The sequence below is a fragment of the Orcinus orca genome, chromosome 1, assembly GCF_937001465.1.
Source record: "Orcinus orca chromosome 1, mOrcOrc1.1, whole genome shotgun sequence".
In the NCBI taxonomy this organism is placed as follows: domain Eukaryota; kingdom Metazoa; phylum Chordata; class Mammalia; order Artiodactyla; family Delphinidae; genus Orcinus; species Orcinus orca.
In genome coordinates, this window is record NC_064559.1 from 31,072,267 (window position 1) to 31,087,378 (window position 15,112).

At 46.3% G+C, this 15,112-nt stretch overlaps 1 protein-coding gene across 5 annotated transcripts in view; it reads left to right on the plus strand.

The window, feature by feature from the left end:
- Positions 1–15,112, plus strand: part of CAMSAP2 (calmodulin regulated spectrin associated protein family member 2) — a 98,014-nt gene that overhangs the window by 45,474 nt on the left and 37,428 nt on the right. For 3 of the 5 annotated variants that reach the window (XM_012538915.3, XM_004285407.3, XM_033415916.2), the window contains exon 3: positions 10,242–10,403. In XM_012538915.3, coding sequence (XP_012394369.1) covers positions 10,242–10,403 — 162 coding nt within the window. The other 2 variants (XM_033415917.2, XM_033415918.2) reach the window with 1 other exon arrangement.

Sequence of the window (15,112 nt, forward strand, 5' to 3'; positions counted from 1 at the left end):
ACTTTAACTGTGCCATTACAACCTTCTTTTTAAGAGTGCAAACTTTAGTTAGAGCTTTAAATGTTCATAAGAAAGGTCAGTTAAACTGGGAAAGTTCAGCCACCTATGATGTTGACTAATTTAGTACTTCAGCGTAATCTATTTAGCAGGCCCCTAAAAGTGTACGTGAGATAGTTTCTGTTGGATGTTCAATGTGTAGCTCAAGCTGATGTGTTTACATTTATAGAAGTGTTAACAGTCATAATCTCCAGTAATCAGTGTCTCAAGAGCTTTATTGGGACTCAGCAATAAAAAGGAACAACCGATCGATAAACATAGCAGCTTGTATGAATCTCCACAGAATACGCTGAGTAAAGAATGCCCATCCCCAAAGCTTCATGGTGTATGATGGCATCCACGTAACATTCCTGAAAGGACAAAATTGTAAAAACAGAGAACAGATCAGTGTTGCCAGGGCCTAAGGAGAGGGAGGGGCAGGAGGGAGGTAGATGTGGCTGTAAGAGGCCAACAGGAGGGACCCTTGGGATGGACAGCTTCTGCAGTTTAGTTGTGTCAATGCAGTCTCCTGGGTGTGACATTGCGCTGTGCTTTTACGAGATGTTACCGTTGGGGGAAACCAGGTAAAGGGTACGTGGCGACTCTGTGTTACTTCTGACAATTGCATGTGAACCTGTAATTATTTCAAAATAAAAAGCTTGATTTAAAAAAAGTGTATGAAGGATGGACGTTTAAGATTGAAAGGAAATGCTACAGTTTGGAGCAGAAATGGCTTGTGCCCTTTGGCAAACGCGTCTCTGCTGATGAGGCAGAGTGGTGGTGCTGGAGCCCTTTGTCGCTAGAGCAGGACAGGCTCGGGTGGCAGCAAATAGCTGTCTGCCTTTGGACTGGTTCTGAAGCTCTCTGCAGTCCAGTTTCTTGTCTATGTAAGGAACGACACTGTTGTCTACCTTCCACAGTTGTGAGGATGAATTAGAGTAGGCCGGGGAAGCGTCTAATGTAGTACTTGACCTGTGATAAGAGGTCAGTAAATTTTAGCAATTGTGCTCGGTTTCTGTTGCCCTATTTCTCTTCCTCGGTCTTTTGTAAACTGAATATTAGTATGTTAATTAATTCAAAATAATATATTTACATATGTCTTGTTATAAAAATGGTTACTTAATGTGTGGTAAAGCAAAATAGTAACTAAAAGAAATAAAATTTATCTTCACTTTAGATCCTAAAATTTCTTAGGAGTGGCGCTGTTTCTGGAAGGGGTGCTGCAGAGAAGCCTGCCTCACCTGGATGGCACTGATGCCAGGACAGTTTTCCGACCTCTTTGCTCTGTGTACTGACCAATCGTTTAGGGAGCTTATATGTAACCTCAGTTGAAGGCCTTTTATTCTTTAAGCCTTTTTCTTGATTTTATATGTATTTTCTTTTTGGCTTATCGAAAACTCCTGTTTCTGTATCTAATTGTAGCAACAGGACTGGCAAGTATCGCTTAATTAGAACTTCATTAAGGCCGTACATTCTCCTATACCCATCTGATGACTTGTTTAATGGACAGATACACATGTGGAATGCATTCCTTGTGTGGTATGGTTTGGGGAGAAAGCCACCAACAGTTACCTAGGACTTAAAAAGGTAAACAGAAACAGCTTATTCTGTGCATGTATCAGCAGCTCCTGTTTTAGCTAGACAGCATTTAAAGCTTGCTCTGTAAACGTAATTTTGTGGGATAAGAATATCAATACAAGATTCAGAGTAAAATCTTTTTCTTTTTTTGGCGTTACACGGACCTCTCACTGTTGGGGCCCCTCCCATTGTGGAGCACAGGCTCCGGATGCGCAGGCTCAGCGGCCATGGCTCACGGGCCCAGCCGCTCCGCGGCATGTGGGATCTTCCTGGACCGGGGCACGAACCCGCGTCCCCTGCATGGGCAGGCGGACTCTCAACCAGTGCGCCACCAGGGAAGCCCAAGTAAGATCTTTTGACATGAACGCTATGACATGAATAGGTGATGTGTTATACTCTTGATTAAATCTTATCATGTCCCATTACTGGTGATTCTAGTTTGACCACTTTTCCCTTTGTAACCGGGGGCATTATGTGGAGTGATACTTTGACATTTGTTGCATATTGTGTTTCCCAGTGATACACCACCTAGCGGTTTTAGCATCTCTGGGTGATCTGTGCCTGAATGAATTACTGCAGTGGTGGTTGCAATATGGTGATTTAAAAATTCTCTTATTCCTTTTGTATTTCTTACCTGGCATTGTTCTGTGAAGAAGAGCTTTCTCATCCTCCTTTCTCCTTTAGTGATCATCACTGTGGACTCATGGATTAATTTTGGTTTTGATTACTTGTGTTATGATTCATTCTTGTTAATCTTTTTTGTATTCATGTGGGCCCATATTTGGCCAATGGGACGCCCCGCTAGGCTGACTCCTGTATCCTTTTAACAGCTCCGCAGCAGTCTTTGAATACTTTTTTCTTTCTGACCCAACTAGCTATTCCAGGCTCACTTTGTGCTTTTCCTGTCTCTGACTTGGAATCAGCCATTCTCTAAAGAGCCTTGGGTTTATTTTAATGTGGAGATGGGCACAGGTATATTTATCGTGTTACTGCTTCTAGGCTAGGAGAGACGTACACGTAGGATCATGAGCTCTTAGGGCAGCCTCCAATCCAAAACTGCCACCACAGCCTTCTCTCCTTTTCATTCTTCAGCGGGGCATCTGCCTTGGGCCCTTTCCCAAGGGCAGCCCCGCGAGTGCAGTCTTGGCTGGGGACAGCTGCACTGCTTCCCGGGTCCACCTCTGCTGGCTGAGATCCACGTCCATCTGTGTCATCATGTCATCGTCCACCAGCCAGCCTCTAATTAGAAAGCACGCAGCACGTCCACACTCGCTTCTGTGCAGTTTCCCCTGCGTGCTGGGGCAGCTTCCAGCCCGGTGGAAGCCGGGCTCTCCAGGTTACCTCCTGGTCACAGAGGTGCCTACCCCAGCCCTGTTCTTGACGTAAACCGTGTTGTTGTCAGGGCACGAAATGCCCGTACTGTTGTTGTCAGCCCACTTTGCAGTTGAGGGTAGTGAAGCATAAGGAAATTGCGGGCTTTGCCCAGGGTTACGTAGGAGGCGTAGAGTCAAGGCTGCACGCAGGCACTCTGCTTGCTCATCACCTGCGCTCCTGGACCGTAGGTTCATGTAGAGAAGCAGTGAAAGAGGAGACCCTGGAAGAGGGCCCCGGGAAGCCCCTGACGGCGCTGGGTTGTGGAGTGACGTCACTGTCAGTCTGTCGTGCTGAGGGCCTTTGGGGGCAGGACTCCTGTCAGGATGCTATTCTGGGGCCCCTCTGACGTTTGGGGCCAGGAAATTTGTGATTTTTGATGATGAGCCAGATTCAGAACCACTGCTGTAAACCATTTCCTGTGTTTACCGTATTTATTTGCTACTAATGTTCAGTCCCTGTCTGCGTCCGCCCGGTGCAGCCTCAGGTAAACATCCTTAACTTGCCAGTTGAGGTTAAATATAGTCCAGAGGAAGTGATGGAGCTGCTCAGGAGACATCATTTCTTTCATTGGCCTGGGGCTTGCATTTTGATAGACATTTGGGCTGCACTGTTTCTTGCATGTGTTCCTTTTGTAATAAAGCTGATATCAGTTTGGTTCAACATTATCTCGGAAACAGTTCTCCATTGGGTGTGTGATTATCAGATTCACCAAGTGCAAATGACAGAATGTAAGCCAGATGCTCGTGCCGCCCTTATGGACACAGATTAAAGAGAACTCTCGACTGCTTTATTGTGTGTCCTACGGTATGTTTTCAATTTAGGCAGAGTTAAATGGCAGCTAAATAAGTATCACTGTGCTAACAGTTCCATGCTGGTAATCGTACTTTTTACCTTTCTCTCTTTACCCCATTCACATGTCTAACCAGATGCGTCCAAATAAAATCGATGTATCACTTTTGTGTGGTCACAAGCAAATGTCATTCATGTTAAGAGTTTGAACCTCACGGACATCACCTCCCTTGCCAAGGCGCCCAGTTCCACCGTTCCGTCTGGTGTAGCAGAACAACGCTGGCCCACTTTGGTCCTGAGTGTGTTTACTACAGGTTGAATACAGCATCATTATGACTGGAACAGCCATGCCTGGATCCTCCTGTAGGTTACAGCTAAACTCTTTGCTGTCTGAGTGATAGTCTGCCTCAGTGATAGTCTGCCTCTGTTTTTTTTTTTTTTTTGGCCGCCTCTCATGGCACGTGGGATCTCAGTTCCCCGACCAGGGATCGAAGCCATGCTCCCTGCAGTGGAAGCGTGGAGTCTTAACCACTGGACCGCAAGGGAAGTCCTGCCTTTGTCTTTAAGGCCAGTGCTTTTTGCTCCTTGGCCCAGCCTACTTTTTTTTTTTCTTTTTTTTTTTACATTTGTAGCAAGTATTACTATCAAATCAAATTACTCCACTCATTGGGCCAAAGACCCTTGTGATGTTAGCAAAAAACTTGCCCCTCCTGTAGCACACTACCTACACTTGTGAGTCCAGCCTACTTTTGATAGCCTGAATTTTTGATACGCTAAGATTTTCTTATCATATAAGGGGACCAACATTATGATTGGAAATAAATTGTTTTTCTGGAAAATTTCTATTCTCATACCAACTATAGAAATCTATCGCTAAGATCCTAGCTACTAAAATAATGAACGGTATCTAAGAAAGATCGTAAATAATAATCTTCTAAAGTAAACTATACCTTTTATCCAGATTAGTTGCAGCCTTAAGAAAGTGAACATAAAAAAAAAAAAGAAAGTGAACATAAATATCTGTGGGAGGAAAATAGAATTCACTCAGCATATTTATTTATTTTTCTTTTTGTCATCAATTCATGTATAGATGTTTCCTGCTTAACGTTATGTAGGAAACAAACTTATGGTAGTAAGCAAATGTTAATTTATTTTTTAATAATATCTAAAATACTTCACTGTCCAGAAAAATGTGTCCCTTCACCTTGAAGTCCTTCTGAAGATACTTTGCAAACACACGGATATAGCTAACTGCCTAACTTAGACCTAAACGGTCATTTTTGAGGTGTTTGCACTGGAAAAGGGTCAGCAGAGCATCATAAATCAATCTCATCTTTCGGGGGGGGTAACGACTTGAGGTGTAATCGGCACACCATACAGTTCATGCATTCTAAGCGTACAGTGCAATGGTTTTGGTATATTCAGAGTTGTGTAAGCATTGCCACAATCCATTTTAGAAAACAACATTGTTTACCGGGTTCACGCATGTTGTGGCCTATGTCAGGCTTTGTTCCGTTTTATTGCCGAATTATATTCCATTCAGAATATCATGGCGGTATCGTTTTTGCTTATCCAGTCATCAGGTGATGGACGTTTGGCTTGTTTCCACCTTTCTGGCTCTTACAAATAATGCCACTCTGAATATTTGCGTACAGATTTTGTGTGGACACGTTTTCCTTTCTCTTGGGTATAATGAACCTAAAAGCAGAGCTGCTGGGGCAGACTCTGAGAAACTGCCAGACTCTTGCACAGTGGCTGCACTGTTTACATTCCCGCCCGCGGGGCACAAGGGCTCCCATTTCCCCACATCCTTGCCAGTGGTTGTCATTATCTGACTTTTTTAATTATAGCCTTCCTGGTGGGAAGTGGTATCTCAGTAGGGCTTTAAGTGCTGTTTTCCTTGTATCTCCGTGTAAATGAAGGATAAATGAAAATTTTGGTGCACTTGTTTATATAAATAAATGATGTGTAAAACATTATTTTCTGAATCGGAATTAACTTTGACAAACTATAGCGTGATATGTATATGCCGTTGTGTGCCATTTTAGCAGAATAATTCCAATTCTTCCTGTTCGTGTCCATCTGTTAAGTCCGTTCCCTCCCGTGTCCCTCTAAGAGGGCTCGGACACGGTTGGTGCACTGGCCACTGCGCCACAGGCCTGAGTTCAGTTTCGGAAATATTTTCTTAGTCCTGCGTCTGATAAAAGAATAAAAAAGCCATGAAATAGTAGAACTTGGATGTTATTAATCTGTGAGGCTCATTAACAGCCTTCTTACCTACAACACTTCGATGCTCTTCTTTATTTAATAGCCTTAACCTTCATTTCTGATACCTAAATGTAAATCATTTTTGTCTAGACTCCACTGGTCGGAGATAACAAAAATGTAACCTGTAACCCAGATCTAGAAGCTAGTAGAGGCCTCAGTGAGTTCCCGGGCCTCCTTGTCCTTGCCTTTTTCACTAAAATGCAGGGAACCTTCCTGCTTTCCTTCCTCACTAGCCTTTCTGCTGCTGCTCCTGGGTGGCGGGCTCTGCACTGCCACCGCGGCGCCCAGCCCTGGGGTCTGCAGGCTGCTGCTGGGCCATGCGAGCTCCGCACCTCCTGGCTCTGTAACCTCGGACAGGTGGCTCCGTTCTCTCATCTGTAAAACAGGTTTAATAAGAGTGCATCTCACAGCGCTGTGTTATCAAGTGAGTTGACACAAATGCGGGAAACATTGCCTGGAGCATAACACTCAGTGCTAGCTGCCGTTATTGTTATTCTGACCTCAATGCTTTGGGTAAACAATTAAATGCATGTATTTTATTTAGAGACATAAATCGTCCCAAATGGATTGATTGTAGCCTACAGCTTATCTTTCACTGTCGATGCTTTCTAGATTCATTATGTATGTAGTTTCTGTTATATATAATTCCTAAATTTACTTCTACCTCATAAAGTTAAGGGGTAAAAAAAAATCATAATAAAAATTTGAAGGTTCTTAGTTTAAAAGTGGGTGAACGTCTTATGGAAATATCTGTAAACACTGTAGTGGAATTTTTTTAAGTCTGTTTTTAAATTTAGGAAGTGAAGTAATCAGTGAGATGAGCTTTGTTCTGAAAATGTATTACTAATTATACTTAGCGTTTACTATCCTAAGTTTTGAAGTAAACTATAGATTTTTAATGTATTTTTTGCATATTATAACAAGGTCATTTCTAAGTAAGTTTTATTTTTATTCATTCCTTTTCCTTCCTGTTTTTTATATATATATATTATATGTATATTCAAGGTGTATATGTACATACGCTTACGTCTGCCCATTTATATGTATATATTTATTTTGAGCATTGCTATAGTATGGCATTGTTTCTTCTACTCAACATTGTACCGTGCACATTTTCCCCTATTGTTAAATAGCTTAGGATGGCATAAATTGCTCATTGTGGTGGTAACATTGCTTCCTTTCTTGTTATATACAATTCTGTAACGGTCAGTTTCATTCCTACAGCTCCGTTTTCTCCCTTAAATTGTATCTGTAGAATAAATTGCCAAGAGAAAGAGTCTTAGTGAAGAGGAGGTGAATGGTTTTACAGCTCCTGAGATGTTTTCCCACATTTTTGTTCAAAAGAGTTATGCTTTGTAATGCTGTAAATACTGATTACTGAGACTTTGCCCGCAAAACCTTGTGCTGGGAACAAAGATGAGAAAGACGGGACCCCGCTCCCTAGGGCTCGAGTGAATAGAGAGAGGACGCAGAAATCACCTGAGTGGAAGGGCGCGCTGCGGTTGATCCCGTGTCCACTCTGAGTCTGAAAAGGAATTGGGGTCTCTCTCTGGACAGTAGCCGCCTGAAAAAGAGGGAGAATGTGAAAATATGACTTGAGGTTCAAATAATGATGCTGATTTTTCTTTCTTGCATATGATGTCTGTTTACCATTTCCAGAACATATTTCTTGCCTAACTATTGGTACGTGACTTAGCTTCTGCCAACCGCACGACGCAGTAGGAGGAGCACATGGGTTTGGACGAACTATTTAATTTCTGGAGCTTCAGCTTCCTCACATTAAAAACATAAACGATGCTCCCTTCAGAGCTTTAAGGGTTATAACAAATGTATATTATCTCCAGCCTCACTTCCGCAAAGATTGGAACTGGAAGAGCTCGTATGTTAATAAAGCCCTCAGCACAGCACCGCTTCAGACAGAGCACCTGCCTTCCTGTAAACACCGCTAAGCTTTCAGTACGCTGGTCCACCACCTCCAAGTCAGAACCCACTTCCTCAGCCTCCAGAGTCGAGCTAGCTCTTCGCCCTTTACGAGCAGTAGGCCAGCTCCTTTCCTTCCTTCAGCCCGTGCTCGCTGTCAGTTACCGTGTGAGGTGTAGGAGTGCGAAGATGCTCAGACAGTGCCCTTGCCCTTGGGGTCTCGCTGTCTCACCAGCGAGATGGTGCCTGTCCTGCAGCAAGACAGTCTGTGATCCTCAGCCAGCTTCTCGTTAGCCTCATCCGGGGAGCTTCTTACAGATACTGTTTTCCGTGCCCTGCTTCAGATAATGAAGTCAGAATTCAGTGCACATGTCACTAAACCTTTTGTGCTCATCGTTTCACAATATCTGTATGTCCAGTCTTCAACTCACACAGCGCAGCATTTCAGTTACATCGCAATAAAACTCAAAGAAGAAAAGGATTTCATGCAAGTATAAATAGTACACTCACTCTGTAGGAAGAATGATCCATCTTGATTGGAAAGGGGGTCGGAAAGAGGGTGACAGTCAGACCAACAACAGGACTTAGTCTGCAGTGTGAGGTGGCGACAGCAGGTGAGGGCATGGGAGCTTGAAGCCTGGCGACAGGTTTGGGGAGCAGCAAACGCTCTTCTGAGGCTGTTCTAAATGGAATGTAGATTGGGGGAAGGAAATGCGGGTTGTAAAACTGGATGGATGGGGAGGGGCCTTAGACTTTATTATACAGAAGACGAGGTAGACTTCAGGGGAGCGTGATATGATGACGTCTCTGATATGATGACGTCTCTGATGTGGAAAAATAACTAGTCCCTAGTTGATAACGTCTTCAAAAATAAATTCCACGTGGATTTAAAGTATCAATAACAGAAAAGGTAGAGGATACTATTTCTATATTCTTGGGGGTGTGCGGGGGGAGCCTCTTGTAAACTTGGGAGAAATTCCAAAGTCGTGAAGGAGAACGTTAAGATTGACAGGTTTTACCGAGTAAATACTTAGAACTTCTCTGAAGCATGATACATTCCGAATAAAGTTGAAAGTCCAAAGACAGGCTAGGAAAAAGTATTTGCTACCTGAATGGTCCAGAGCTAATGTACCTAATAAATAATGAGCCCTTACAAATCAAGAAATAAAGAAAGGTGAGTATACCTAAGAGAAAAGTAGGCCAAAGACATGAGCAAGCAGTTTTCCAAGGAAAAAATACAAATAATTGCCCAACGTACAAAAGATGCCCGTCCTCAATCAGAGCAATGCAAAGCCTGAACAAGAGTGGGGTTTTTAACCTTCAGACCGATACAGATGATAAAAAGGGAATGATGTCTAATGTTGGCAAACAGCGTGGGGAAACAAGCACCCTTGCTAACGTTCTTGGGGGATGTGAAAGTTGCTACAGCCTTTCTAGAGAGCAGATAAGTGATTATTCATCAAAACTTAGCATGCGGTTGCTCTCGGGCCCAGTAGCCCCACGGTGGAGAATCGTCCCTGGAGACACACAAGGTTGTAGCGTTGTTTGTGACGCCAAAGAATAGGAAGCAGTGTAAATTCTTACCAAAATTACATTTTTGGTAAGAATACGTACCAAACTGTAGACGCTGCTTGGGAAACAGGAGGGGGAGAGGGTACTTTCGACTTTAGATACTTTGTAATGTTGGGAAATGTTAAGAAACACCCCCCTCCCCCCATATAACGTTTCTGTTTGAAACCACCCCTCCCAAAAAGCAGCCACAAAGGAAAGACTAGAAGTCCTGTGCCGGATGCAGAGCGTGAGGAAGAAGTTGGAGCCACAGGAAACTCAGGATTTTTGCCTTGTTCGGGGGAATGGGAGCGGAGCCACCAGACCAGGAGGGTAGCCTTGAGAGACAGCTTACAAGTAGCATGTGTACATTTCTACCACGTGGAGGAGAGGGGTGAGGAGAGCACTTACTCAGAGACTGCTCTGAAGTTTGAAGTTGCGTTGCTGAGCCGATGACCGCGACATTTTCGAAGGCAGGACAAGAGCAAAAGGAGCGTGCTCTGAGCAGGAGATAGCGAGTGTCTTGAGCATAGATCCTCAGGAAGTATCTGAGTGATGGATGACTTGGGTTCCGTCAGCTCACCTCTGGCCTGGACCACTTGTGCTTTCTCATCAAGGCTCGTCTTCCATAGCCTTGAGTTCTGCTCCTGTTCGTAAGGAAATATTATTAATGTGTAAACATATAGAAGCAGCAGTTTCTGACGGTTGTTCTCGGTTTCTGTTTCCAGAGCGCTCACCTGGCCATGATGGACACCCTCATGATGGCTTACACCGTGGAGATGGTCAGTGTGGAGAAGGTGGCCGCGTGTGCTCAGCAGTACTCGGCTTTCTTCCAAGCCACAGATCTGCCCTATGACATTGAGGATGCCGTCATGTACTGGATAAATAAGGTAGGGATATGCTGAGGATGCCGTCATGTACTGGATAAATAAGGTAGGGATATGCTCCCTCGGGTAAAAAAAAAAGTCTCAGAACCAGAAAACATCACACATCCTCACTCTGCTGCACACTGAATGTTTGTGTCCCCCTGCCCCCCAGTTCATGTGTTGAAGTCATAAGCCCCAATGTGGTGGTGTCAGGAGGTGGCTAGGTCGTGAGGGCCTGGCCCTCATGCGTGGGACCTGTGCCACTGTCTTTATCAAGAGACCCCAGAGAGCTCCCTCGCCGCTTCTGCCGTGTGACAAAGCGGACTCACCAGACACAGTCTGCTGGTGCCTTGATCTCGGACTTCCCAGCCTCCAGAACTCTGAGAAATACATTTCTGTTGCTCACAGACCACCCAGTCTGTGGTATTTTTGTTGTAGCAGCCTGAACGGACTAAGACAGGTTCCATTACTCTTTTTGTTTGAAATCAAAGTGAAAACGAAAGTTGTGTGATCTTACTTGAAATTTCCCATTCCCTTTAGACTTAAAAATATATACTGTTAAAATGATGGAAATAGATTTTATGTATTCCACAATATCTGTAGTTACATTTAATGATTAATCTAGTTCATATTAGATTATTAGAAAATTCAGAGCCCTCCAAGTAGGGAACTAACTATACGCTGCAAGCGCTCAGTAAGTGTTTTTTACATCCAGGAATGAAATAAGTTTCTCATTTCCAACGAGATGATTTTTAGGTTTGCTTGGCTGACTTGCATAAGACTATATAGATTGTAGATTCCTCCTCTTGGAAATTTTTATAGAGCTGTGATTACTTATTTGTGCTCTGAAGATGCTTCAATTGTCGATTTGTCGCTCCCTTTACCAATTTGAGTAGTTAATTCCTCTTGATTCTCTTTCGTTTACAACTGTAACCCCAGAGAAATCAGACCTTATCTGTGAGCAAGACAGACCTGAATGGATTGAAAAGCAGTTGCATCTTCAGGTGTCCTCCGCTGAGTGCTTGCATGGGGCTTGTAACAAGAAGCTAAGTGTCAAGACTCCTGCACCTGCCATCGCGGTCTGTAGTATCAGCGTCAGTGTCAAAGGCCCGTGTGGCACTCTGCCCTCCACTCGTTAGCTGTAGGGATCACGGTCCTATCCTGGACCCACTCATCGTCAGAAACCACGTGGCCTTCACGACCCACCGCAGACCTTCCGTTCTTGATTAACTCTTTTCCCTCACTCTCACACCCCCACTATTAAAAACGTTCACCTTTGGCTTCCCTGGTGGCGCAGTGGTTGACAGTCTGCCTGCCGACGCAGGGGACGCGGGTTCGTGACTCGGTCTGGGAGGATCCCACATGCCGCTGAGCGGCTGGGCCCGTGAGCCATGGCCGCTGAGCCTGCGCGTCCGGAGCCTGTGCTCCGCAACGGGAGAGGCCACGGCAGTGAGAGGCCCGCGTACCGCAAAAAACAAAAAACAAACAAACAAAAAAGAATCTCCTGGGAGCTTGTAGGTCTGGGCTGGTGGAGTCTGCGTTTCTGAGAAGCTCCTGGTAATGTCCCAGCGCTGTCTGTGGGCCACACTCACGCTCCTCCGCCAGCCGACTCCCTCCCTGTCAGGTCATCCTCTAAGAGTAAGGCTGGTCTGCTGTCTCCCATCTTGATAAACAAAGCTTCCGCATCCACCTCAGACCCCGTTTCTCTGTTCACGGAACCTCTCCGTCCCCTCCCCCACTCCCACCCTGAAGTCGCTGCTGAGGCCGCTGCAGGCTCCCGTTTGGACAAATCCAGTGGCTGCTTTTCTGTCCGCGACTCGAATTCACACGTGAGCCTTGTGAAGCCCCGGGACCGCCGGGCGTTCCCCAAGCCCGAGCGCCACGCCACCGCCCTGCCGGGGTCCCAGCAGTTGTCCCCTCCCCGGGCTCCGGGGCCCCTTCCTGCTAGCACAGTGCAGGCCAGCCAAGGATCTGTGGCAGTTTCCGTGTGGGTTGGGGTCCCCTCCATGAACGAGTCCTTCCGGCCAGGCTGCTCCTCCTTGGTACCCAGCCACGCCGGTGACTGACCCCTTTGCTCCTCAAGCCACCGAGGCTGCAGCTCCCTGCTTGAGTCCAGCCACTCAGCCTCGCGTGGGTTGAGGGCAGAGCCACGCAGGCCGACCGCACTCGGCGCGCTCCTCCTTCAGCGGCTCTCCCTCCCGGCCCTGCCGTCGTGTCCAGAGCTCTCCTCGGTGTCCCTGGGAAGCTCCGGGTGACACCTGCTGCCTCAGCAGGACCAGAGCCAGGACCCCCAGGGTGTTGCTTTCAGGCCACTCGGATCATGCTGAGTTCACATCTTACACTGAAAATGTCAAGTGGACCAGTGCCGACAAAGTACCCCCCAGCCCGACCCAGGTCAGGACCTTCATCCCAGCTGCGGGGCTCACCTCTGGCCCTTTGGACGCGATGCTTCCCGTTCCTGGGTGGCCCATTGCCCAGCCTTCTGTGCAGCTCGGTGCCTCTGCACTATCATTTCTCAGCTTGGATGGCGCTCTCCTTCGCAGCCTGTCCAAAGTAGGCACCTGGCAAGTCTTATTTTCTACTGTGATGCTCTGTTTCCTTTATAGCACTTTTCCGAGTTTAATCCTTTGAACAAACTAGAATAATCGATGTGAGGACAGGCACTGTGCCCATCTTTCTTTTTTTAGTGGTAAGTGCCTGGACTAGTGCCGTGTTTGGCAAAGCGGTGGTGTTTAATACATCGAAGAGGGAGTTTAAGCCACAGAATCAGGCTCGGCGCTGTAGAACTTCCGGAGTCTACGGAAAATAAGGAGATCACCTGATTCGGAACGTCCAACACCTTTAGGCAGCCGTGTCCTCTTCAGTTTTCAGGTCATGATTGGAACCAGTTGATTGAACCTGCACCTCAGAGTAGCTCAGAGTGGCTTTTTCTCGCTGGTTCCACCGGCCCCGGCGTCGGCGTCTGTTCTCTGGGTGTGACGTCACCTTCCGCTCTCCTTCTGGCTCTTATTTTGCCTCATCCTGACCTAGTTGCCTTTTCTTCTGGATAATACAAGTATAAAAAAAAAAAAAGCTACCATAGAAAAATGGGAATTACATGGCTAGAATAGTTATCAGCATTGTTGACTGTAAATGAGCTTAAACTTAAAAAAAGCAAGATCACAGAGGACAAGATTGCAATGGCTAAGTCAGGCAGGGTACACGAGAGTTGTGAATACAGGCGCCTTCTGTTACTCGGCCCTACCTCTCTCTAGTTCCATCTGTAGCCCCCCTTGGGTTCCAGCCTTCCTGTTCTCTTTCACTCTCTCGAACACACGAGGCTTTCCCACCACAGGGCCTTTGCTTGTCTTTCATCCTCCTCTCTGTGTCGTGGCTGCCGCTTCAGAGCCCGCCTCTGGGACAGTGTTCCGGCCAAGATAGGTCTCCCCACTCCTGTGATTTTCTACTCACCTCTTTGTTGATTTGTACCACTCCTTACAGATTGCTTTTGTGGGGGGGAGTTTTTCACCCTTTTTTCCTTTTTTGTTCCGTCTCCCTTGTTCCGTGAGGACGGGGACTAGACTGTATTTGTGCACCATTGTGTCCCTATAGCCTCTTAATATAACGTCCGGAGTTCAGTAAGTCGCTGTTGACTGTGTGGACGAGTAAGTGAAGGAATAGTGGTTCAGAATGTTCACATGTGACCAGTTTGCTTTGTGGAGAGAATCAGATAAGGACTATTTAAAAAATCATGAAGATATTTCCAAACTGACAGATCAGTTACAACTACCTGATATTGAATTTGAAAGTGTTTCTTTTTTAACTTAAAAAAGAAAGAAAGAAAGAAAAGAAAATGCTAAGAAAAAGGACCAAACCAAAAACCCAGAAAAAGTTATAAACTTTCCCAAGTTTGGGCCCTGTCAACCCCTCCCCCCCATAATTGGTAAATCCATCAAAATGCTTCAAGATGCATGGACGTTGTGACGCCTTGTAACACATGTTGCCGGGACAGAACATTTTAGTTATTTTGGCAGCGTGTCACATTCAGCGGTAGCCCTTCCTGTTACAGACTCCTGGACGTGTTTGATAAAATGCAGTTGGAAAGGTTTATGCTACAGAGCTGAGCATCAGAGACAGAAAAGGAAACTGTCGGGTGCCAGAAACAAAGTGGGGCTGCAGGCTTTGGTGGCCTCTCAGGGGCCGTGGAGCCTCTGCCGGGGCTCAAGAGTCACTGGATGCCAGAGGAGGCCCGTGGGTTTTGCCGGTTATGGGAAGTTGGAACCGTGACCTCTGTGGAGACCCACCAAGAGCTCGCGCCCTCAGTGGAAACGAGCACACCAGCCGCGATGTCTTTGCTCTTAAGTGCCACCTGGAGGTGGGCCTTGTCGGTGTTAGTGTCATCAGTAATGCAGGGGTTCCAGCTCTGCCACGGGGCTACTTCCACGCATGGTTTTACGATGGCTGCGGTGATTCCAGAGGTCGTACACGTGCAGTCATAACGGTGTCCAGCAAAGATGAGAGTAGGGTCTTCTGGGCGCTGCTATCAGCAAAGGAACCTTCCCCCAGAAGGTCTCCCCCAGGAGGGTGGTTCTCAGGCCCACACCTAAACCACCCCCTGGCGAGAAGATGCGGCCTGTCGGGTCGTCTTGGGCTGACTTTGCATCTCCCTCCAGGTCTGGGGAGGAGGCCTCCTGGACTGAGCGTGGGGTAGGGGGCGACAGATGACCAGAAAGCCCAGTGCCAGGCCAGTGGTA